Source organism: Colletotrichum gloeosporioides, assembly GCF_011800055.1.
Source record: "Colletotrichum gloeosporioides strain Lc1 chromosome Unknown consensus_19, whole genome shotgun sequence".
Taxonomy (NCBI): Eukaryota; Fungi; Ascomycota; class Sordariomycetes; order Glomerellales; family Glomerellaceae; genus Colletotrichum; species Colletotrichum gloeosporioides.
In genome coordinates this window covers 134,627-158,547 of record NW_025544664.1, presented here as the reverse complement: position 1 = coordinate 158,547, position 23,921 = coordinate 134,627, and the positions used below count along the sequence as shown (strand labels likewise).

Genomic DNA, 23,921 nt, shown 5'->3' with positions numbered 1-23,921 from the left:
TAATATTCACTGCTAGCGGCCACTTTCAACCTATGAACAGACGTATGACTTCGAGTCATCAGGATTTGTGCCAGCCAACTGTGCCGTCTGTGGCCAGGGGCAAAGCTTCCTCGTCCTGCTGCTTCCATCTGCCGGCTCGCTCCCAAGCAATTCGGTCGGTGCTGAGCCCTTCTCGACCCAGTCAACCAGCGCCTCGAGCGAACTCTGCTTACTGGGAACTTGAGGATACGACGACGCCCCGCCACAGTGACCGCCTCCTGCGCAAATATTAGTCTCGATCTCTCTCCGACTTGAGCTCGTAACAGCTTACCAGGAACCATGAACAACGAAGCCCAATCTTTTCTATCGCCAGTAACCATCTCCACGTCCTCCAAATGCTGGATAGGCCACGTCGCAGCATTGTACGGATCAGCCCATCCTTGGGTAACAATCAATTTGCCCCCGTGCCCCTTGAACGCAGTCAAGTTGGTGCTGATCGAGTCGATCAAGCTTCCAACCTTCTCATCCAGCGCCTGCACATCGCTGGCCCAATCAAACGTGCTGCCGTTGTAGCTCAGATCGTCAAAGACCATGTTCTGCAGCAGAGGAAGCGAGAAGGAGAGGGACAGACGGCCCTCTTGGTTGATCCACTCCGACTCGCTGCCGAGGTCGAAGCCGGGATACAGGCTGGCCTTAGTTTGAGAGTGACGCGGGCCGGCGTAGATTTGCTGGGCAGCGGTAATCTGAGCAGGGGTGAGACAGGTTGAGGTGTTGGTCGAGGAGGAGGTGCAGGCGAGCGTGGAGAGGTCGAAGGAGCAGGCCAGAGGGTTCTCGATGACGCGATCGGCCACGCCGTCCAGGATGTCGCACTTGTCGAGGATGGAGTTGCGGATGAAGGTGAGCGTTTCCTGGGGAATGAAAGCGGAGTCCTGAGAAGCGTGAGTCAAGTTCGTCTTACTGGCTCGTATTGGCTACTAACCAGAGACACCTGCTGATTCCACAAGAATGAGAGAGCGAGGTGAGAGTACCAGTTGCCAGGGCACCCAGCGACGATGCCGTCGAACAATTCAGGGTGATACTCAGCCAGGGCAAAGCCTTGAGCGCCTCCAGTCGAGCAGCCCTTATAATAAGCATGCGACGGGGCCTCAGCGTAGTAAAGGCTGGCAATTTGCTTTGCCGGGGTGGTGAAGAGCGCAATCGAGTTCCTGATCCACGCGAGAACCTGGTTTCGATCATGCAGAAATGGGAGGTAAATCCCTCCGGGGTAAGCATCACCGCCGTTGTTATCGGCCGCGCGGTGTCCGCTGTCGCCTCCCGCTGTGGCAAATCCCTTGTTGAGGTTCTCTACCATTGCCGCATAGTCAATCGTGCCAGCCAATCCTCCGTTGCCTACCTCACGTTAGAGTCTTTGAACCTCATCATGGTCTTTCGATTGACTTACCGACGGCAAGGAATCTTCCATTGTAAGATGCACTCTCAGGCAGCCAGACTTCAAAGAGGACGGTGTTGTTCTCTGGATACGGAACAGTGCCGTTGAATCGACAGAAAGACGCCGAGTTGAACACTGAAGAGACGTTCAGGCTATTCGCCGATACAGCAGCGGAGCTAACCGAGGTCAACTCTGGCACCGAGGCCTTTACCTGTTCCGCGAGAGACTTGCAGTCGGGGCTTCCGGTGGAGGGCGCCGCAATTGAAGCCGGCAAGAACCAGGAAGCGAGTGCTAGAGCGGACAACATGATGTAGATGACCGAGATCCAACATGACCTACTCCGGGAACCGGAAACATGTTTCAATGGAAGCGCGATGGCGCCCTTTTTGTATTCCCCCATCTTGAAGTCATCGCTTGCCTGTCAATAAGTGTGGATATGCCCTAAACTGCCGGTATCTGCTCCGCTACCCCGTTACTCCGCACGTTGAGCTTCAGCCTTCCTCGCAGATTCAAGTCTTAACCACGTGGCTGGGTCCCTCTTCGGTCACCGGCGCCGTGGCCGACGATCACCTCGCTGTGGAGATTCGTAGTTGAAGAGGAAGTCTTTAGCCGAAAAGTGCTAGAGACCAATGATAACCGGGAATTTTAACCACGTAGGAGGGGATGTAGTAGTTACGGGGGAGGTTGATTACCAGAACCTCGGTCAACGGCGCCGAAGCCCGCTTCTTCGTCAAGAAAGTGGAGAGGGCTCTTCACTCATGTGCTCGGGACGGGCTAGTTGACTGGCGCAATTGGAAGGGTAGATGCAATTCTCCGCGTCGGTTGTGGTATTTCTCCGCACGTGGGTGGCATCGCGAGCGGATCTATACAAATGTCAGTTGCTCCTTCGCGCGGGGTTATTACCAGGAACGCGGTTGCTGGGATTCTGGGATAAACGAAGCGCCGGTTCCTGTTTGGATTGAGCAAGTCTACCACCGACTCAAGTTCCTGGTCTGGCCGTCTTGTAATGACGTCTATCGTTCCCCGCTACGAGTTGGAGACGAAGTTCGGAACCCTTGTCAGCTCGGATGTGACGTCAGAGTAGTTCGCACATCAACACGCGAGTCAAAATGTTTGGAAAATGCATTTGCTTGATACGATGAGGCTTCCGGCCCAGTTGCGAACTCAGATCTATCAAAGATGATGACCATTCATGATTGAAAGAAAAGCCATCACTCAATGGTGCCGAGTTCCGATGCAGCACAAACAAATGTGGGCCCCACAGCTCTCCCTTCTCCACGTTCCGGACGTGGTTCGTCGGCAATTGAACTGCTGATCCCCCTAACCATGCCTCACATCATCATTGCCAAGACGTAGACACGACCAACCATGTCCTCGGTGCAGGTGCCGCCCCGAAAACGCCGGAAGACGCAGCTCGCGTGCAACCCGTGCCGGGCTCGAAAGTCCGGCTGCGACGGGACGCGCCCGGTGTGCACGGCGTGCCAGAAAAAAGGGCTCCAGCAGCAGTGCACCTATCAGGAGTCGGTGCTGCACGCATCTTCGAGGCCGTACGTGTCAACTCTTTCCAGTCCATCGATGATGCTGATGATGATTTAGGACAATTTCAGAACTTCAAAAGAGGTTGGAGAGGCTTGAGGGGTCGCCTCTTCCACAAATATCTGTGCCTCCGAGTGGCAGTCCGCCTTTGCCGGATTCCGGAGCTTCCGGAGTTTCCGGAATCGCTCCGGCACGGCTAATTGACATCGGAGTTGAGACTGGTCTCGGCGACACAGGCCCGGGACTCCGGCCGAGGGTTTTTGAAGGCATGCCGGCAAGCCATCATCAGCGGAATGGATCGACGTCCCACAACGAGGATGAGACCATCTACGGCCCCTCTTCAAACATCTCATTTCTCCGACAAGTCACTCTTGCCGCGGATGCGCAGAAGCCAGATGACTCGGGCCCAGATGGTCCCGGAAACGAGACCGAGAGCACGCCTAACGTCCTCGGCTTCTCCACGGTCCAACCAAAAAGCCCCGATCCCCTCCCTGAACCGGTGATGCTACCCGAGAGATGGCTTGCCGACAGCTTGATGGAATCCTTCTGGGAGTTCGTGCATCCCGTCTTCCCAATACTGCATAAGCCATCCTTCATTGCATCATACGAGGCCCTTTGGAAGCCAACGAAAGATCGAAACCATAAGCGGGATTTCAAAGACGTCGTGTTCCACTCGACTCTCAGCATTGTGCTTGCGCTTGGGTCTCAACGAACCGATCAGGTGTCTGTAGCGGAGCAAGCGAGCCTCGCTGATAAGTTCTACAAGCAGTCTGTGAAGCTCATATCGGTAGACACTCTCGACCACTCTTCATTGCAAGTAGTTCAGCTGCTACTTTTAAGAGGCGTCTACCTTCATTACACGTCCTACGCTGATCGCTGCTGGAATACTGTTGGTATCGCAGTGAGGGTAGCCCAGGGGCTAGGATTGCAAAATGAAGGGGACAAAATGTTCACAGCAAATCAGCTCAAACGTGAAATGAGGCGACGTGTTTGGCATTGCTGTTTGACTTTGGATAGGTAAACCGGTCTACTCTCCTTCCTCCACCGTGCTCAGAGCTAATGCAGAATGTCAGGCTTACTGCAACTACATTCGGGCGATCCGTCTTGTTGTCGAGGCAGTACTCGACACCGGCTCCAGCCATCATTGATGACGAGTACTTATCAGACACTACCGAAGGAATCCAGGCAGCACGTCGACCATCGTACCTAGCTTGCTTCGTGCACTCCCTGGCCTTGTTTGATGTCTTAAAAGAAATTTTGACCAAGTTCTACGGCGAAGGAGACTGCTCTGCAGACCTGAAATCGCGATCTCTCAGCGACGTACTTCAGCTTTCGGCAAAGCTAGACGACTTGAACGACTCGTTTCCGGTCTATCTCAGAGAAGATGCTGGCCTGACCCAGTATGATGAAAGTCTCAAAGGAAGCTTGCAGATGCAGGCGAATATCCTGAAGTCAAGGTAGCAGCACCCATCACTGTATCACACATCACGGGGGATACTGACGTTGAACACAGAGTCCTTTGGATACGGCTTCTACTCCTGCGTCCATTGCTCTTGGTAGAAGCCAAACAGACAGGCCAGTACAGGAGGGATATGCCCAATTCATCGGCACTGAGCGATAGCTTTCGCCATGCCGCAAACACGCTTTGTGTCTCCACAGCTCATGGCGTGCTCCAAGAAATGTACGAAAAGCTAGGGAGTGTGCGCCAAAACTCAGCATGGCATGTGTTGCTATGTAAGCTTTTTCCCTACCAATCCGCCCAGCTTGATATATAACCTAACGGATACGGTAGTCACCTTTGCCGCGGCATCCACCCTAGTCGTGGCAACTCTGTGCCCTGATCTCCAAGTCAGCTTTGACACCGAACCCACCAAAACATCTTGGGATCGTGCACTTCGGATATTCGACTTTCACAAAAGGCATATAACGTCAGCTACAAGAGGTATTGAGGTTTTGCAACGCTTCCGGGACTCGGTTGCTGCTGTGTCGCGACAAGATGCACTAGTGGGTTCAAATGGGACAACTTCTCAAGCTTCAAACCCTGAGGGGCTTCAAGAGCAGGCCCAGGGTGACTTACTGCTGCCCTTCAGCTCCATGCCTGGCATGAGTCAAACACCAATGGCTCAGGACTTTGGCGACTTCCTCAGTTCTGATCTCCTCAATGAGAGCTGGTTCAATATGCAAGGTATAGACTTTAGTAACTGGTCAAGTTTGCAATGACCAAATTTCACGGCAAGGGGACAGAAGTGTCATCCAAATTACAATGCTTAGCTATCTGCTCGCGCTACATACCCAACCGGCTTAAACAAAGTCTAGTACATGAAACACCATCTAAGAGACAGGCGCCTCAGAGTCGTGGAAGCTACCAAGCTTCAGCAGCTTCTTCGCATTGTCCCTTCCAATCTTGCGGTAGTTCTCCACACCACCAACCGCCTCCTTGACCTCCTCGGCCTTGCCGTCCCACCAAGCGGAGCAGTTCTCTATCGTCTCGTAGGGGTAGTCGACGCTGAACAGCACACGGTCAGCACCAATCTCATCGACTACGTACTTGAGCGTGTGCGTCGAGAAATGACCACTGGTGGTAACCCAGATGTTCTGCTTGAAGTAGTCGTAGATGGTCTTCTTGCACATGTTGTCCTCGTTGCCCTCATCCTTGGCGATGGGCTTCTTCACATCCTCAAACCAATGGTTGATGCGCCAAAAGTCTAGTGGCAAATGCTCTCCCAGGTGGCCGACAATGATCTTAAGGTTCGGGAAGCGGTCAAACACGCCGTTGGAGATGATGCCCATGAGGTGCAGGTTGACGCCGTTGGCGAAGGACAGCGGCGGGCCGATGAGGTACTTGCGCTCCGCATACAACTTGTCGAACATCACATCCGCAGGCGCCGCAGGGTGGATGTACACCGGCACATCCAGCTCGCAAACAACCTTCCAGAAGACGTCGTACTCGCGCTGGTCGTAGAACTTGTACGTCTCGCCGTTGGGGCCCGCGTGCTGGAAGTCGCAGAGCAGCGCGCCGTGCATGCCGAGCTCCTTGACGCAACGCGTCAGCTCGCGGCCGGCCTGCGCGGGGTCGTGCATCGACAGGCACGCGAAGGCGCCGAGCTTGTCGGGGCGCGCCTTGATCTGGTCGTGAGCCCAGTTGTTGACCTCGGTGGCGCGGCGCTCGGCCTCGGCCTGGTCGGCGATGCCCTGGATGCCCGGGACGGTGAGGGAGATGATGGTGTAGCCGATGCCGTGGTCGTCGGCGAGCTTGACGCGCTCGTCGTTGACGTCGCTGATCTGGCGCATGTAGCGGGTGCGGTCGTTGGGGTTGATGTAGAGGGCGGCTTCGCGGCGGGACTTGGCTTCCATGCCGGCCATCTCGTAGGCCTCTTCGAGTGCGATCTTGCCGAGCATTTTGATGGTTTGGGTGGTTTGTGGTTTAGTAAAGGGTGTTATGTAGATGAGTTGAAGTTGTTGTTGATAGTTGTGTGAGTGTTTGTGATTTGTGTTGGTGATGGCCAAGAGAATTGTTGTCTTTCGAGGTTATCGTCGACGGTTCTTATACTCGACCTCATCCCATATCGAGGTTGATGAAGAGCCGTGGTTTCCACGGAGCTGGAGCAGCCTCCGCGCATCCCGATGTCTTCCGGAGAAACATGACGTCTGGAGCTGGTGAGAGTGAAAGCTCTGTGTCAGTCTGGACCCGTCTATTCCAAGGCTTAAGGCTGAAAGAATGGAGCCGCTTGGATGGTCCGATGGGCGGGATCTCCAGTTGTGCATTGGCGATCAGCCCCGAGCTTCCGGGTGTGATGGGGTCTTCCAATGGGAAGTGCGCATTATCTCCGCGACTTTCCCAAGTCGATGGGTCTGACCAATGGGAACTGTGTCTTACCTCCGCCGACGATCGTGCGATTCCGGTCACTGGCGTCATAGTGTTCCGAAGTGGGTCTTCCCGGCCCGGACCTGCGGGTTTCAACGTAAGATTTCTCGAATGAGATTCGGATGCGGCACTCGGTGGGACAAATAAGTAGTGCATCTTCGTTTTCGCGTTTAATCAAGCTTTTCGGGTGGAGAACATTGGACATGGAACGCGTTCCGTGGACATCTGGTAGTGGATTGTGTCGTTCAGACGTCACTTACTGACTCTTGCTGGTGCAGAAAAAGCGGTCTTTGCTTCCTCCGAAGCAAAAATGGTCTGCAGCACCCTCGATTCGATACTGAATTCTTTGTTCTTGTGATGTAGGTAGTTCGGAAAATTTGGTCTGTTGTTGTCATATCTTTCTTCCGTTGGCCTCGCAGCGAACATTCATCAGGTACACCGCGGCCCAAAGTCGAAGAAATCAGTTGTAAAATAGAAATAAGCCAATGGACGTCTCTTGAGTTTGTGCGACTATTTCAAAACTAGATGCAAATCATCCCCCAACGTTCCACCATCTTGAACTTGTCCCCGTAACCATTTCAGTCGCTCAAGACCATCGGCCTCCTAAAAGTAGGCCAGGGAGTTCCGTCTGCGAGGCTGTTTTTGCAGTCTCCTTCTCCGTTGGTCGCCATATCCGAAACACATGATAAAACGATCAAAGACGGATAATGAATTGATGATGATGCAGTGTTGAGGATGTATGTTAGGTCGGCACTGAATGTCAATTCTCAAGTGCGCCGGTGAAGATGGAGATAATTCGTGTGGATGTTTGTGGTCAATCGTGGCCCAAAAAGTCTCAACGAGGAGAGGCAACGTCTTCGAATTATATGCAATTTCTGAGTTTGCAGTGAATCACCACGGTGCTGTCTTGCTTGCTCTTTTCCGGACGTATCGTGAATGAATCAGAGCCAAGAAAGGTGTCCCAGGCAGTCTTCTCATCGCCTTACGCTGTGTTCATTGGCAGTGAGTCACATATTAAGCTGGCTTGATGTTCGTGTTACGGTGATATGTGTTGTAAAAGCCTCAAGTGAATGAGACTTTCCAGTGCAATGCATGCGTTTCCCATGGTGCGCGTTGGTAAATATATAGGCAGTGAATCGAGGGCAATTGCTTGTGCAACATTAATCTTCCAACCCATACATGAAAGAAGTCCATGGTGTTTATTACGACTTTGATTAAAATTATTTTAAGTATTAGGTACTTAGAGCCAGCAAGATTCTACCACCCCGTAGTACCATCATTATCTTCTATATTGTCTAAATCCTTTCAAACAAACATCGCGGATACATCGTCCGTGCCGTAATAGAGAGCTCACGCTATTTTTTCCAACAGCAAACACACTAATAAGTAATTACAAATAGGTATTATGCTTGTTTGTGTTAATCGATTTCCCTGGATTGGTTTCAGACTATGTCAGGTTCCATGAGTTCAGACCAACTGAGAGTCTGAGCTGCGACATTATTCAGAAAGTTCTGGAAAATGCTTGCAAACGGACACATTCTCAAACAAAACAGAACATGAATGCTATATCTACGAAATCAGCGCCATTCAAAGTTCCATTGATAGGATCGTTCGGATGTCTAATATGGGCCAGTCAGACAAAGCGGCACAGTTTATCAAAAGAATGCGTGCCACGTTGGGGTGAGCGATGGCGGTCCCTGCAGGCCCCCGCCTTTGGCGCAAACAGAGGGGAAATCTGTAATTTGATTGGCCCGCTAAGGACTTTCGCCCAGCAAGCACAAACACCGCAGGCAGGGGCAGCTAAAAATCCACTGGAAATCTAAGGGCGCCTTTACCGGGAAGGCGCCGCGCCGGGGGCTTGCTACCCCCGGAACAATGCAAGGCGACGCTCTGAATGGCCTGAAAGGCAGGAAGAACCCAGAATACGACCCCACTCTGAGCTTAAGTAATGGGGTCTTGCCGTCCGAACTTCAAAACCTTCGCAACCTCATCTCTCCATCTCACCTTTTTTTTTCTCAATCGCCGTTAGCAATCGAGATATCTCAGCATCAATCGCCCGCACCGTCGATCACAACCGAGAAAGTGTTTTCGTCGACGCGGACTAGCATTATACGAGACGACGCCGCCACCATGGACGGTGCCAACGACCTCACCCAATATGTGCGACAACTCGAACTTTTTCGGCATCAGGATCATGCCCGCGATCAGATGATAGGAGTGAGTGACCCGATGGATTTCTGAAATTGAAGCAGATCATGCTTTCTTGTCACACTGGCAACTCCAAATGTCGTCAAAACAGCAACGGTGGTGGCGGCTGCTGCCTCCAAATCACATGATCCGATATCTGACTCTCGGAATGACAGGAAATTCTTACGCGATATGAACACCTTCAACGTGCATATCAGGAAAAATGCGACGACTACAGTAATGAAGTCGAGTCTCGCCGAATGTGGCAGACTAAGGCAGGAACCTACGATAGAGAAATGCAGGCACTAAGCAAGAGTCTCAAGACGACGGTGAGCTTCGGTCACCTCCTGTCACAGAAACGAGTACTGACTGGCCATAGGAATCTAATCCTTTCGTTTTTGTTATTATTGATGGTGATGGCGCAGTCTTTCAGGACATGCTCCTCAAGGCCGGTGCCGATGGAGGCTCCCAAGCCGGGTACCTCCTCCACAACGAAATTATGAACTACGTTAGCGAGGCCTATCCCCAGGCAGCCAGCCAGGACTGGAGCGTCATGGTTCAGATCGTGCTAAATCTCGACGGTCTGGCTAAGAAGCTCCACGCTTGTGGCATTATTTCCAATACTGCTGCTGAGCGCACTTTGTCCGACTTTGGACGTGGCTTTGGCCGTGCTCAGCCCTTGTTCAGCTTCATTGACGTCGGCTCTGGCAAGGAGTCCGCCGATCACAAAATTCGCGAAACTTTGCGCCTCATGGTCCGCATCAATCAGTGCAAGCACATTTTCTTCGGCCCCTGCCACGATAACGGATATCTTCCCGTTCTGGAGCCGTATAAGCTAGACCCCAAGGTTTATCCGCGTCTGACGCTTATCGAGACCACCCCCGCAGAGGAGGGCTTTAAACACCTCAATTTTCATCGAATTTCGTTCAAGTCAGTCTTCAGATCCGAGAAACTCCCCGATCGCGTCGAGCGCCCCAGTGTATCCAGTGTATCAAGCGTTTCTGCCGTTGCGTCGCCTCCCACTGCCGGCATGCAGCCGCTGCCGCCCCCCGTACACGTTCCTACGACCAATGGAAATGGTGGCGCCCTGTTGAGAAGCAACACCAACGAGAGCCAGCCCCAGCGTGTTGCGAGCCCTCAGTCATCGAGCGGTGGTGCGCAGACGCCTACTTCCTGGTCTGTCGTTACGAAAGTCTCGACCGGAAAGACGATTGATATTTCTTCCAAGAAACCCGCGCCTAAAAAGTACTACCTTCTCAACGTTGAGAGCCAGCGCGTTGACGAGCAATTCCCGCGTATCGACCCGAACGTCGAGAAGCGTTTTAAGGAACGCATGACAAAATCTGGCAAAAATCTCTGCAACAATTTTCATCTTCATGGATTCTGCAAGAATGGCGATGCGTGCCCATTTCTTCACGGTGAAAAGTTGAGTCAAGGGGAATTGACACTGCTAAAGCAGAAGGTGAGTCTTGATTATTCCCTGTCACGATATACAGTATGAATGGTTTCCGCTGATGGCCCTTAGTCTCGGGGAATACCGTGTAACGACATGTCAGGCTGTGATAATGCCGACTGCATGCTTGGACACCATTGTCGATGGCTCAAGAACTGCGAACATAGTTCGTGCCGCTTCCAGGGCTATCACGACATTGATACTGTAGGCTTAATTTCCCCGTTGAATCTTAGCGATTTCTCAATATTGACCTGTGCTCTACAGAAACCTCGCGTCAAGGTTTACGAAGATGGAACCACTCAAATGCTCGCGACCTAAGAGTCTGCGTGCTAAAACCACTCACCACTATTGTCTACATAAAGTACTACTAAGATCACACAAGATGCCCAAATGCTATAAGGGAATTTGCCATAAGGGGCCAGGGGGGAAGGATGGTGATATGAAGCTCCACGGCGGCAACAACGGCATTCAAGCTGGCTGGGATGAAAGTAAAGGACACGGCAAATTGGCAACTCAAACACAAGATGCTCACAAGCAGACAATACGAATGCATCTCACTATAACCGTCATATTGACCCATTCCAAGTTCGTTCACGGTCTCACCGTCGTAGCAAACGCAGCCATCCTCACCCTGAGCGTTCCCTCCCCCCAAGAGCCAAATACCAAGGTTCAACCCCGCGCCGACAAGCCCAATCTGACCACATTTCACCTTCACAATGCTGCCTAAACGCACTAGGCAATCCTCAAATCCTATCAACCTCAGAGAGGAGGAGAAACAGCAGAAAAAGAGGACTGCCGCCAAGCTGCGCCTGTGTCAGGTTAACCCCTCACTTGCCGCAACACCTGATTCGCCAGATGCGACGAAAAAAGTAGGCTTCTCCTGCACGGGGCGCCTTAGCTTGCGCGACGAAAAGCACACGTCAGCATTCAATCACTTGTACGCGCGGTACGTCTGCGGAGGAGGATTGTTTGGCTTTCGGATTAAAGTGAGGGCGGATACGAAAGTTCTGGGAGGGTGCAAAGTGCGAATTTCGTTTGGTCAGACTTGGGATCGGGGAGTTCCCGAGATGCAGCAAGAATAGGGCTTAATTGATGAAATGTAAAAGCTCCGCAAAACATGTTTCTCGAAGACTTGTACTTCATACAACGCATTTGCGCTGACAGGAGAGACGAGGTTTTCGAAAATTGAGCAGAACTGAGCCTTGACTATATTGACTCATTCCTTATGAAAGTAAAACAAGAGAACAAGGACTAATCTCGTGGCAATGATGTACAGCAAATTGAATGTTTTCCCCCGGTCGACCATGAGATGTCAAGGAAGGTGAGAGCAGGACAATAAAGCAAGACAATTAATCTTTGCTTGCGACAATGTTGGCTGTACCGATTCTGTCAAGTAAGTATCACTGCATCTGGGCCGTATCTCAGCCGCGGACTTCATTGATGGAGTGCGATGAGTAAGATGTTTCCATTTGGGACAAGGCCCTCATATATCGAAACACACAAACATGGCACCGGGGGTCAAAGCTGTAAGCTAGTTATCTGGTCGACTCTATTGCCCTGTGTGCCATCACTGGAAACTCGAGTATAGCTGAAAAGCCTCATGTAGCTCATCTCACTCCGAATCCTGACTAATAGTCTTCTCTACCGATACATGTAGTCGTCCTCACTATTCTAACTGTTTCGACGAATCAACAGAAGGCTTAGATCGGCTGTGCAGTTCGCATGTCCTGCCTGTGTGGGGCTCCGGACCGAGCACCGATCAGCACAATGAGCGAAGTCAGTTCAGAGCAACAAATCCACATCGTAGAAAGACACCTACAGGAGCCAAAATACCGTATATTTCCGTCGATATGTAGATTATTTGGATACTTTTATCCGTATCTTGATCTTTTCTGGAGTTGTTTCTGGAAGGGCGCTAATAGAAATCTAATCATGGGCCCAGAATTGCAGGTTGAGGAGAAATCATCGTTGCCAAGAGTCGGACGCCTTCATTGTCATGTATGGTTCGCCATGGATCTACAAATACCTATCAGGCAACCAATAAGTATAGCTGCAGTCGTGGGGCGCATGATGCGATGGTGCGTGACGTGTACAGCCGGGGATCATATGTCCTATTCCCAGAGCCTGATCTCATTTCCTGACATTTTCGGTTTTCTCCTCGTTCCGCCGCCACGTCTCCTCTGGCTCTCTTCTGAACTGCAACAGATCGAATCTTCCAGAGATGGCCGAGCCGGTGGGCATAACCGGTACCGCCGCTGGCTTGGTTTCCCTTGGGCTACAGCTTTACGGCGAGATCTCCAGTTATCTCGCCGCATACAAGGGAAGACAGCAAGATCTCGACTTCGCCAAGCTCCAATGCGACAATCTCAAACGGTGCATCGACGCTATCAACTCTGCTGCACTACCCCCGACAAGTGATGCTCTCACCACGAGCCTGGAAAGTTGCCAGAAGGAACTCGATGCTTTGAATGACTTGGTCAAAGGGCTCCAGGATCCATCCTCGCCGGCCACCACGCTATCCGACAAGCTTCGAGAGAAAGGGAAGAAACTAGCGTACCCCTTTCAGCGCGAAGGGTTGAGAGAACTTAAGGACAGACTCGAGTCAACCGTTCCCGTTCTTCAACTTGCAACACAGACCTTGGGATTGTGAGTAAAAACAGAATGACGACATTGATGTACCAGGGTGTTGGACTGATAGTTACAGGGATGTTCTCCTGGCCACCCATGTCGATCTCGGCGAGGTAAGGTTCGCAATGGATCATGTTCGAACCATCACAGAGGACACCCGCACGAGTATCGATAATATCTCGAGAAGCATTGAGTGCATTGGCATATCAACGACCGAATCCAGCAAAATCCTTCCTATCATTGAGGAAAGGACAGCGACTACTTCTGTGTTAATGGCGCAACAGGTGGAGGCGGTATCACAGGTTGGACATCAAGTCTCCAGCCATATTGACGATACCACTCGTACTGTTCTAGGAGGAATATCACACGTTGGTTACCGTCTTGACAAGTTTGAGGAGATTCTTGTCGGGATAGCCGAAGGAATGGCTTCACAGGCCAGCATTGCGAATATTGAAAGTGGTCAGCTCATTGGCGCAGCAAACCCAGCAACCTCGCAGGTAATGTCCGACAGGCTACATGCTTTGACAGACTCAATGGGAAGATTGCCAAAACACGATTTCATGTTGAGAAACGATATCGCGAAATCGGTGTATGAATCTGGTAACGAGACACCACTGTGCAATTGCATCGAATACCGCGCTCAAAAGCATCGCCGACTACAATGGGGCCCAGTTACGGTACAGGCCAAATGGCGAGCGAATATTCGGCATTCAAGCAAGTGCCCCATGGGAAAGTTCATCAAGAACCAATACCAGAGGTCTCATGGTTTCGAGCTTACGATACCTGCTTTGCAATCGCTGACAGGGAAAGCCATTAATGTTTTCTGGTCTCTCTCCAGCGGAACAGGAGGAATAAAGCTGGGGCGGGGGCTCAGCGTAATCAATACCGTCAGCTCTGCAGATTCGACTGTATTTCGATTACTTGAATTTGCAGAGTCTCAGGTAATTACTTCGTGGGAGATTCACACGTATCTGCCAATTAAAGACAGATGGCGGCTCTTGGGAGCTACATGGAGACGTCTCCTTTGGTGCTACGTCAGAGGACAAGGATCCCCGACGGACGTAGATGAGAAAGGAGAGACGTTACTCTATTCATTTCTTCAACGGCTAGGGGTGAGATAACATCACAGGCTTCATTCAAACGTGTCCAAACTAATGAACGTGGGAACAGTACATGGAACTTGAGGACGAGGCCGAGGTTGGACAACAAGCTGTCTGGCTGGCACATTCTCTGCAATTACTTCAAGTTCCCCCCAGGCCAAACAACCATGCAAGCAGGTAAGCCAACCTCCTGTGTGTCTCTATCCTCTTCAAGTCTTACATAACTCCCAAAGAGAATAATAATATTTACTGATTGGATCTCAGCCATCCAGTGGCCCTGGCCATTATGGGGGAATGGCCGACAGAAACCAGCTTATACCACCAAGTGATGCGTAAGCTCGTCAGCCATGACACAGATACTCACGGTCCGTTTCGGCCGTTCATAGACGATGCCAATGCATCACGACGTCACTTTGAGATACTGACAAGTATGCCCGTCACTACGGCAGAAGGTGAGCAACGTGTTCACGGGACGTCCAATCCATGTACTAAGAAGGCAGTGCTCAATTTTCCAGATCTGCAAATCCGTATCCTGAGGCAAGACGAGAGGGGTGTCTCACAAATACTCAAAGACAATCCATCCAGCGTCTCCGAAGTAAATTGCTACGGTCAGAACTCAGTACATATCGCGGTTGGTGTTGGAAACTTGAAGGTTCTCCAAATGATCTTACGGTACGCAGATGCTTTGTCTCTGAACGCCCAGGACTACGCAAAGGGAAGAGGTCGCTATGCAGTTGAATACGCTGCAATATCACAGTTTCACATCGGTTACCGCGATACAGACAATGTTGAATGCAACTGCTGTGATATTTTGGATGCATTGCTTCAGGCTGACTGTGCTTTGTACCCATCATTCTTTCTCAGCATCTTTTTTGGGTGTACCCGAAGTGAAGAGGGGGGCACGGCTGATTGTGCCTTGAGGAAAGTCATGCTCTGCTTGAAAGAAAGACGTCAGAGACTTGGAGAGTACGCAAAAAAGCACCTCGCGCCAACACAAGCCGTAGCATTTGGTATTTATGGCACTAGCGTGCTAGACGAGGCTGCTGGAGACGTCCAAACAGCATTAGAAGAACGCTCCATCTCGATTCCCACCTCTTTAAGGGTTTATGACTCCGACAGCGAGTCTTGGGCGGACCGGAGGTTCAGAAGTATACACACTTACATCTCGGATAGTGCCACTGCTTCGTGCGTGTGGGAGCTTGGATTCAGAGATCTCGGTGTCGATTCGGCCTTGGGAATTTACGAAATATGGGACTCCCTCCTTCGCAGCATTGGCATCCGCTGGGGAAGGTCAAAGGTCGTTTCTCATCTCAATTGGTTGCTCGAGAAAGGCTTGGATCTCGGAAAGCCTTTGCACTGTCCGGTGTATGGCGGAACCAATTTCGCTTCTTGGACAGCATCACATTTGTTGTCGGCTTTTCTGGCACGATATAATGCGTGGAGAGAAGACCGTCGGGAAATTGGCCTTCACCTACGGGGCGAAATCGCTCATGCAGCAACATCCACTAGCGTGTTTGACATATGTCGATGCGCTTGTGCATTGGATGGATGCAGCCCGCTGCTGATGCTACTGGATGGGACAACAGTTTGGGAGAGACAGTGGTACAGGCAGCGGTTACCATTGCCGACGTTATCGTACTACAAAGATCACTTTCAGTGGTTTTGTGATTTTTGGGCGATAGCTGAGGAGTCGCAGCCTTGGGCTAATTCCTCAAAGCCAACGCCTGTCCTTAAATTGATATTAAGATACTTAACCTTCACTGCTTTAGGTCTTCGTCATAGCTGTTGCCGGCTGGCACAAAGCGAGGGAATCCAATACTGGGATAGCGAAGAAGTAGATGAAGTTCTTGAAGAACAAAAGGAAGACATCCTCCGTCTTGAGGAACTTCTTGAGGAGCTGAAGCAAGATTACGAGGAAAGTCCTGACTTAGGTACATTCGTCGACGGTTACTGGGAACCAAAGGTGGGCACGGCGATAGACGAACTGAATGCGAGAAAGCTGGACGAGGACGATATGAAAGCGGCTCGAGAACTTGGCGTTACATGGCACTCTTTCGAGAATGAGATCGAAGAAAGGGATTATTCGCGATCTTCAGATTTGGACTATTGGATGGAGAAGCTGAATACCATTGTTCCAGAGCCGGATTCAGACAGCGATATTCCAATGGCACCGGACCTTCCGGTACGCGATCCATGATCCGACCCCAGGGCTACACTGTGCCCTGGCCAGAATTGATGGGATTGGAAGTTGGCATTTCAAGTACTGCAAAGCAGTACAGCAACTCAAATTTCATTAACATAAGCCGTGAGATGAGAAGCAATATATAACGACTGGTAGTCTGAAAACTGTGACAGAAACACATGCGCCGGTGATGAATTTGTCAGTGCTGGGTCATGGGTGTGACGTCAAAAGGTCATTGATTATCGAAGAGTCTTTTCTACCATGTACATTATTACCAATACGTCCCGTTCACGGGGTATGACGTTTGATTGCATCACCAGCAACTATCAAGCCTGCTGTACATCATGCAGAAAAGTCCCTGCGACTTCTAAGTTCGATCCCGCCGTTCCCTGATACTCTGTTGTCTGATGCCCCACTGCGTTCGTCGTAGTCAACTGTAACTTCCGTGGTTCTTACTATGCCTTGCGGCAAGATGCGTCGATCGCTGTCTCCGTCGTCCCTCTTGTCGTGATCTTCCACAGTTGTTGCACAACCAGCTGAAATGCCTTGGTTCTGAAACTTGCTTAAATTATCTGATCGTATATACGCGCCAGAGGATGGGTATCCTGTCTCGCGTTGGCTTCGAATGTTGCGGAACAGAACTCGGAGAACCGGAATAGAGGCAGCAATGATGGTGACGTTTGGCTCTGCTTCGACCCAGACATGGAAGATGCAGAGTTTCCAGAACACTATGAGAAACACAGGGAGTCAGTCCTGTTATTGGATCATCCTTCCATCAAATCATTTTATAGTCAACAATTGCAGGTGGACTTACGATTCGGTGTAGTTGGGTCCAAGACAATGATGCTTTGCACGGCCTTCATAACTCCCATGACACCAGCCCTGTTGTAAGTCAGTTTGAAGGACTTCCTAGCCAGTCAGAGATGACGTACAAGACGCCCATGCTCATGGCGATTGCGACGCCGACCTTCTCATGCTTATTCATCTGCAAGCCCATGACTATCTTCCACGGCAATAACGCCAACAAAACATCTGCCGCAGCCGAGTAAACTGTCGAGTCGTAAGCTTGGCTCAGAACAGAATAACTTAACCAGATATGAAGCACGCACATCCACCAACAACACCAAGCGCAGTCGCGTTCGGAGATTCCCAGCACGACACAGGAAGATGGGGTGTTGTATCCCCAGATACTACAGGGCAGATCGGGCGCCACGTCAGGATGATGTGAATGATGAACTGAATGTTCATGGTGATGACGAGAAACCAAATGAAGTATTTCTGTCGGGTTGACGATATTCGAAGCAGTGTGACAGCAAAGGAGGTCTTCGTCAAACCTAGGGAGACTTTGTGACAGTTGTCGTAAACGTAGATCAGAGTTTTCATGGTAGGGGTAACGTTGTAAGTCCGAGCGAATCCCAGACGCATCAGCTCGCTCAAGAAGGACTGTGACGCGATGAGGAAGACCCAACCTGCTATCAACAGCCAGTCGTCCAGCCATACCGTCCACCGAACTCGGAAGGCTTTGCAGTATATCCTCAGCGCATAAGAGTAACATGTTCCACGGTCGCACGAAGTATTCCTCCAATTGTATCGGTACGTTTGTAATTGCCAACGCAAGCGAAGGTCTCGCCAGTAGTGCATGCCGGGGATCCTTGAAGCTCCACACGCGCTGCACTGTGTTTAGAAGTCCAACATCTTACCTTAGCCAACGTTCTGGACTCAGTTGTGTGAACTCATGCCGAATCTAGCAAAAAAACATCTTTCTGTGAACTTCTTCTTGTTCTCCGTACTTGCGAAGTTTTCTTTATTCCTGCTTAACCTTACATTTAATGCAAAGCGACACAGGTATGTTGGTGTGTACCATTGTTGGTCACTCGCTTCTGCATGCCAAGTGCAACTTGCATCTATCCTGGTGAGAACCAACAAGCTGTTGGTGCAAGCAACCGGGCTCATCATTCGGCTTCCGGTGATACAAGGTGCAGTAGGGCGGCACAGCTTATTGCCCGCCACATTGGCGCACCGCCAACGGTAAAATTGCCGTCCCACAAACTAGACTCCTGTCGTATTTACTGAATTGTCGCAAAGAATGGCCCAACCAAGATGATCGGAACATACCGTGAAAACCTGTTAGAGCCGGAATCCGCTCACGCATGTATGCTTGGTATCCGTAGGCCCAGTTCACACTGGAAGAACTGCTTGGCCAACCCATACCCTGTCAACAGGGGTCCAGCGGATTGCGACTTTAACAAATCTTCGTGGTATAGTACACGGACACATCCAGATGACCGGAAGATGCATAAACCCAATCGAGAAGGCGGCAAACTGTTGTACGAGAGCCCCAGGGGCTAGAGATCCAATTTTGCTGCTGACCCAGCTCTTTCTCGCCTCGATGCACCTCGGTTTCGCTTTTCTTTTCGTATTGCAAAGATTGGTCCAAACCGTCTCGGAGAGATCGAGTCTACCACTTTCCACGCCTTTTTAAAACCCGTGATACCCCGAAAGATGTGGTAGATGTCCCTACCAATACACACTGTCATCTTGCCCAGAAGGACTTCTCCTCGGCTCCTGCTTCGTTTCAATCATGGGCCTCTCTTCAATTGTTTCCGGGTACTTGTTTCTTACCGGCTTTGCGGTCGGCCAAATCGAAGTTGGCTTCCAATCACACACCAGGCAAGCCCCGCCCGCGAGCGGGTATCCAAGTGTATGAACCCCGATCTGTTCCTTTCAGGAGCGCAGAGGGCGTCGAGCCATCTGGCGGCCATAGCCGGGATTTTCTAACAGCCGACTGACATTAATTCATTCGCAGTGCGATGCTGTGATTGCCGCTGGACTCTCCGACCGAGTGTTTTTCCCGTTGGACCAGGAGTACAATTCCAGCGTCACGTCCTATTGGTCTGGATCAGCTGCTTCCCTTCGCCCATGGTGCATTGTCAAGCCTGAGAGTGCTGAGGAAGTCTCCAAGGCATTTTCAGCACTCGTCAAGACGAGTCCTGCGGGCAACTGGGACATCGCGGTTCGCGGCGGAGGCCACTCCCACTTCCCCTCGAACATTGTGGCCGAAGGTGTGACCATTGACCTCAGCCGCATGAATTCAACGGTCTACAAGAATTGCAGTGTAAGCTCGGACTCTTCCAATTCGCTGCTTTCTTGCGGCAAGAACTCAACCTCCGAGAAGGGAACTTTATCCATTGGACCCGGTGCCAGGTGGGCTGGCGTCTACGAGGAAGTTGAGAAGCATGGCGACTTGACAGTCACAGGCGGTCGTGGTGGCAATGTCGGCGTTTCTGGCCTGACCCTCGGAGGTGGCGCATCTTATCACACCGGCTACCGTGGTTTCGCGTGCGACGACGTGAAAAACTACGAGGTGGTTCTCGCAGACGGCACCATTGTCAACGCCAACGCGGGCGAAAATCCAGACTTGTATAAGGCTCTGAAGGGTGGCAGCAACAACTTCGGTATCGTCACCCGCTTCGACATGCAGACGTTCGCTTCAGCCCCAGGAGGTCTTTACGGCGGCCTCATTTTCATGGACTATGTCTATCGCGATACTGTCATGAAGCAATTCGTTAGGCTGATTGACATCAACGAGCAACATCCAGAAGACACTGAGGTTGTCACCTTCACCTACTCAGGAGAGGGCCCCCCAATGATTGCTATTGTTGCGATCAACACCGCCGGCGTTTCTAACTCGACCTCCTTTGCGCCTCTGTCTACTCTACCAACCATCCTTGACGACCGGAAGCGGAAGACTTACGGTACTGCCATCACTGATCACATCGCGGTCGGTGGCCCACGGTACGAATCTTCAACCCAAAATGGCTCATCTTCGTGCTGACATTCCGAAACAGGAGTGCCTGGTTCTCGATCTGTTTCCAGAATGACATCGAGGTTATGAACAAGATGGCAGGGCTCTACGACCAACTTCTCGTTGACCTCAAGGCCGTGATTCCGTCCCCAGACCTCGGTGTTGCCTTCGTGAGCCAGCCCCTGCCGAAGTATTTCGCGACCACGGGAAGTGGCAACAACGTCCTGGGTCTCGACACCTCATTGACACACGATTCGATTATTTGGCTTGGCCAAGTCAACACTCGCACTGCTGAGCAGGAGTCACTGGCCCAGGCCAAGCTGGCGGCTGTGACTGCCGAGCTCGAGGCCTTTGCCGAAGCCATAGGCAAATCGACCTCATGGCGTTACTTGAACTATGTTAACCCCGCCCAAGATCCCATCAAAACGTATGGGGAAGAAAATGTCAAGTTTTTGAAGGAAGTTGCAGCAAAGTACGACCCGACTGGCGTGTTCCAGACGAGGGTTCCTGGAGGCTTCAAGATTTCGAAGGTTTTTTTGTAATTCAACTTGGAAACTACTGTTGCGCCTTCTATCTTTTGAGCCCAGCCACGCCCAATTCTGGGAGATTTACGCCACACTATGGAAAAGTCCTGTTTATGCTTCGATAGATATCTACTAAACATCATGATGCTATCTACGATAACCAGAAAATGGAACAATTGCTATGTAATATCATGTGGGTTTCTGCGACAATCCAGTCATCATGATGGAAATTAAATGCTTCCGACAATTCGGGTTTTTTTTTTTTCGCATTTTGCCCAATAGGGTAAGCCAGAAGGGGCGGTTGGCGAATATGATCAATGCCACCGACCCCGAGAAGTGACCCGAAAGATGAAAAAAAAACTTTGAGGCAGCAAAGAATGTCGACACATAAAAATACTCATTCTTTTTTTCCTTGTTAGGTTGTTCAGTGGTTGCCCCCATAGGGTACTTGACGTTCACACTGTAGTACCGAGTCAGCGTTGTCTACCGGTGCTCCGTCCGGACTCGACGTTCTCGTGAGAAGCCGCATGTGGCTTTGTCAAGATGCAATTTTCGAACATTTATTGATTCGTCTTGGCGGTGATCACCACACAACAGCCCCGGGTTCCACCCATTCGTTTGCTGCCCAATCAGGCTAGGTAGGTGCCTGGTCTGACAGGGGTTCGCGTCTCTCTGGTCGCGCTAGACTCTACGCGTGACGTACACAAGCCGGGGTGCGTTCCGCATCACCCATTGAACGTTTGCCCAACCCTTTCCACAGCTCAAACCATGCAACACCATTCATTCGCTGCTAACATGGATCTGGACAACCAGCATCAGGAGGGCAATCCTTCTGAGAGTCTACCTCAGCGCAAACCACTCTCACGTCAACAGCGCTACCGTCTCAATAAGAAGCTCCGGCAGCAGCAAGCTCAGAGCAGCGAGGCCCAGAATAACCAGCCTCAAGGGAACCAGTCTGAAGGCAACCGACCTTTGGGCAAGAACAACGCAAAGAATAAGCGACAGCGTCAGAGAAAGCGGCTGCAGCGGCAGCAAGCCGAGAACAGCAAGGCCCAAAATGGTCAGCCTCAACCCGCCCATCCTCAACGGAACCTCCCCCAGGACGGCCAGCATCAGAACAGCCAGCCTCAACACAATCAACCCCAGAACGGCCAGCGTCAGGGGAAGGCGCCTCAGGGCAATAAACCGCGCAATGATCAACCTCGAAACAAGGTTCTGGAAGAGCCTCCCGCCTGGTTCGGTCGCGTGAGCCAATGGAACGCCGAGAAGCCCAGCGTATGGAAAAAAACGCTAGATGAGGTGTTGCAGGAGGAGAATGATCTCTCAGACTGGGAGTGCAATTGCAGCAAGGAACCGAAGAATTGCAAGTGCAAGCAAGCGCAGATCTTCTTACATGGTGAAATGGCGGCCTTGAACAAAGATTTCTTGAAATACCAGGAGCATCGTAATGGCCTGAAGAGAGACCTACGCATTGAAGCGTACGAAGAGGCGGAAGAGATGAAGGAAATGGTGCAGGCCGAGAAGGCGAAGGTTTCTGAAATACAGGCTGCCATCAGGGGTATCAAAAAATCCGAGACCGCAAGTGCGAGGATACCCATCGGCATAAGGGGATGCGTTTACGACCTGCACTGCGTCGAGCTCTACCAGCTCCTTGCAGATGCCCAGGATCGCGAAGGAAACGAGATAGCCTTTTTCGAAGATTGGGAAACTAAGGAGGGGACCGACGATTTTGATCCCCCCCTACGACCAGAGTATACTCGATCGTATGGGCCCTCAGGGTACACACCGGGAACGAAACTCTTTGCCTTCGTGACACTCAACGACGTTGTCTACGACGAGCCTGCATGGTGCTCAAACCCGTTCTCCGGTCCTGAGTACGCTGGCAGGTGCATCATCCGCAGGTACGGTGGTGAAAACCAGGGTGAAAATATGGAAATCACTTTTCATAACAGCGACTACCTCGAACTCAAGGTTTATGCCAAGACTGTCCTCGGATTCTGCGATGGAGACAAAACGCAGAAGGAAAAGTTCAATGACTACTTTAAGAATGCCAAGGACCAAAAGAAGAACCAGTGTTTCCACTTTTACGGCGTCCGCCGGAAAGGGACACCTTACGGGTCATCTGAGGAAGGATCCGAGGATGGGTCTGAAGAGGGATGTGAGGAGGAATTTGAGGAAGGGTCTGGGAACGAATACGAGCAAGACTCTGAGGAAGAATATGAGGAAGAAACGGTGGATAGAGCCTTCAAACAGTATCCGCCATGGTTCTACCGCGTGTTTCGCTACGAACAAGACAGATTTGGCACAGAGCGACAATACGACGCCGTCCCTGGATGGATTTTTGACGAAGATCTCTCGGACTGGGAGTGCGATTGCAACAAGGATCCGGAAGACTGCAAATGCTGGCAACCTCAACTGAAAATGCGCGCTGGCGTTGACGAACTGGATGAAAAATTCTGCGAGGTCCAAAAGGATCGCAATAAGCGCAAGCGGGATCTGCGTATCAAGAGGTTCAATAGAGAAAAGGCAGAGGCGGAAGGGCCAAGACGAACCCCGACATGGTTGTTCTTGGAGCATAAGATCGCCAAGGCTTCTCAAATCCAAGCTGCCACCAGGGACATCGAGAACTCCAACGCACCGAGAACGAAGACACCCATCAGTATCAACTGCCGCGAATATGATCTGTACTGCCCTGAGCTGTGTCGGCTCGTGAATCGCGACGGCGTGCTCATGGACGAGAGCCTTTATTTCGTCGATACATGGTGGGTCGACAGGGTCGACAAGAGGCGTCTCGATTCGCACTACGATTACCTTGACTGGATGGACAAGACCCCCGAGTATACAGAGAAGAACCTCTGCGCCTTCATGTTTCTTGGACAATTAAGATCGAAGAGTTATTATTCAAAGCCTTTCCTCAACCCTAGATATACTGGCAGATACAACGTCGGTTGTTGGGGACTTGAAGATGCCGACATCGAAATTACCTTCCACAGCCAAGACTACCTCGAAGTCAAGCTCCATGCCAACGCCATTCGCAGGAATTTTGGATACGGGAATCCTGGCTTGGAAGAAAGACTTGCTGACTATTTCCAACTCGACACGCCTTATCTCCGTTGGTACGGCGTCTTGCGGACTCCTGAAAGAGAGATTGCGCTGATTGAGGAGGAACATCGTTTGAAGGATAAATATAGGGCATCAATCCCTCCGCTCCAAGCCTTCCGTTGAAGCCGCTC

The 23,921-nt window shown here is 51.2% G+C and overlaps 8 protein-coding genes and 1 pseudogene across 9 annotated transcripts; 6 read left to right on the top strand and 3 right to left on the bottom strand.

The window, feature by feature from the left end:
- Positions 1-30: 30 nt before the first annotated feature.
- On the bottom strand, positions 31-1,715 carry GCG54_00006335 (annotated as a pseudogene). The gene is made up of 3 exons: positions 1,421-1,715; positions 938-1,368; positions 31-908 (listed from the first exon to the last, which is right to left on the bottom strand). Coding segments are annotated over exons 1-3 (1,604 nt in total).
- Positions 1,716-2,776: 1,061 nt separating this feature from the next.
- On the top strand, positions 2,777-5,164 carry GCG54_00006334 (uncharacterized protein; the record flags this gene model as incomplete). Its single annotated transcript, XM_045406341.1, has 5 exons — positions 2,777-2,955; positions 3,005-3,961; positions 4,018-4,401; positions 4,458-4,678; positions 4,737-5,164. The coding sequence occupies 5 exons, from the start codon at positions 2,777-2,779 to the stop codon at positions 5,162-5,164; spliced, it is 2,169 nt and encodes a 722-aa protein (XP_045267633.1).
- Positions 5,165-5,275: 111 nt separating this feature from the next.
- Positions 5,276-6,343, bottom strand: GCG54_00006333 (Salicylate decarboxylase; the record flags this gene model as incomplete). The annotated part of the gene is made up of 1 exon (XM_045406340.1): positions 5,276-6,343. The coding sequence occupies one exon, from the start codon at positions 6,341-6,343 to the stop codon at positions 5,276-5,278; it is 1,068 nt and encodes a 355-aa protein (XP_045267632.1).
- A 2,596-nt stretch (positions 6,344-8,939) lies between these two features.
- Positions 8,940-10,767, top strand: GCG54_00006332 (uncharacterized protein; the record flags this gene model as incomplete). The annotated part of the gene is made up of 5 exons (XM_045406339.1): positions 8,940-9,026; positions 9,173-9,325; positions 9,376-10,458; positions 10,633-10,653; positions 10,714-10,767. 5 exons carry the CDS (start codon positions 8,940-8,942, stop codon positions 10,765-10,767), a joined length of 1,398 nt encoding a protein of 465 aa, XP_045267631.1.
- A 1,903-nt stretch (positions 10,768-12,670) lies between these two features.
- GCG54_00006331 (uncharacterized protein) lies at positions 12,671-13,099 on the top strand (the record flags this gene model as incomplete). The annotated part of the gene is made up of 1 exon (XM_045406338.1): positions 12,671-13,099. The coding sequence occupies one exon, from the start codon at positions 12,671-12,673 to the stop codon at positions 13,097-13,099; it is 429 nt and encodes a 142-aa protein (XP_045267630.1).
- Positions 13,100-14,344: 1,245 nt separating this feature from the next.
- On the top strand, positions 14,345-16,374 carry GCG54_00006330 (uncharacterized protein; the record flags this gene model as incomplete). Its single annotated transcript, XM_045406337.1, has 4 exons — positions 14,345-14,354; positions 14,450-15,279; positions 15,732-15,812; positions 15,835-16,374. The coding sequence occupies 4 exons, from the start codon at positions 14,345-14,347 to the stop codon at positions 16,372-16,374; spliced, it is 1,461 nt and encodes a 486-aa protein (XP_045267629.1).
- Positions 16,375-16,701: 327 nt separating this feature from the next.
- Positions 16,702-18,000, bottom strand: GCG54_00006329 (uncharacterized protein; the record flags this gene model as incomplete). Its single annotated transcript, XM_045406336.1, has 4 exons — positions 16,702-17,087; positions 17,174-17,241; positions 17,292-17,409; positions 17,469-18,000. The coding sequence occupies 4 exons, from the start codon at positions 17,998-18,000 to the stop codon at positions 16,702-16,704; spliced, it is 1,104 nt and encodes a 367-aa protein (XP_045267628.1).
- Positions 18,001-18,940: 940 nt separating this feature from the next.
- On the top strand, positions 18,941-20,706 carry GCG54_00006328 (putative FAD-linked oxidoreductase; the record flags this gene model as incomplete). Its single annotated transcript, XM_045406335.1, has 3 exons — positions 18,941-19,060; positions 19,124-20,154; positions 20,208-20,706. The coding sequence occupies 3 exons, from the start codon at positions 18,941-18,943 to the stop codon at positions 20,704-20,706; spliced, it is 1,650 nt and encodes a 549-aa protein (XP_045267627.1).
- Positions 20,707-21,483: 777 nt separating this feature from the next.
- On the top strand, positions 21,484-23,913 carry GCG54_00006327 (uncharacterized protein; the record flags this gene model as incomplete). The annotated part of the gene is made up of 1 exon (XM_045406334.1): positions 21,484-23,913. One exon carries the CDS (start codon positions 21,484-21,486, stop codon positions 23,911-23,913), a length of 2,430 nt encoding a protein of 809 aa, XP_045267626.1.
- Between the last annotated feature and the right edge of the window lie 8 nt (positions 23,914-23,921).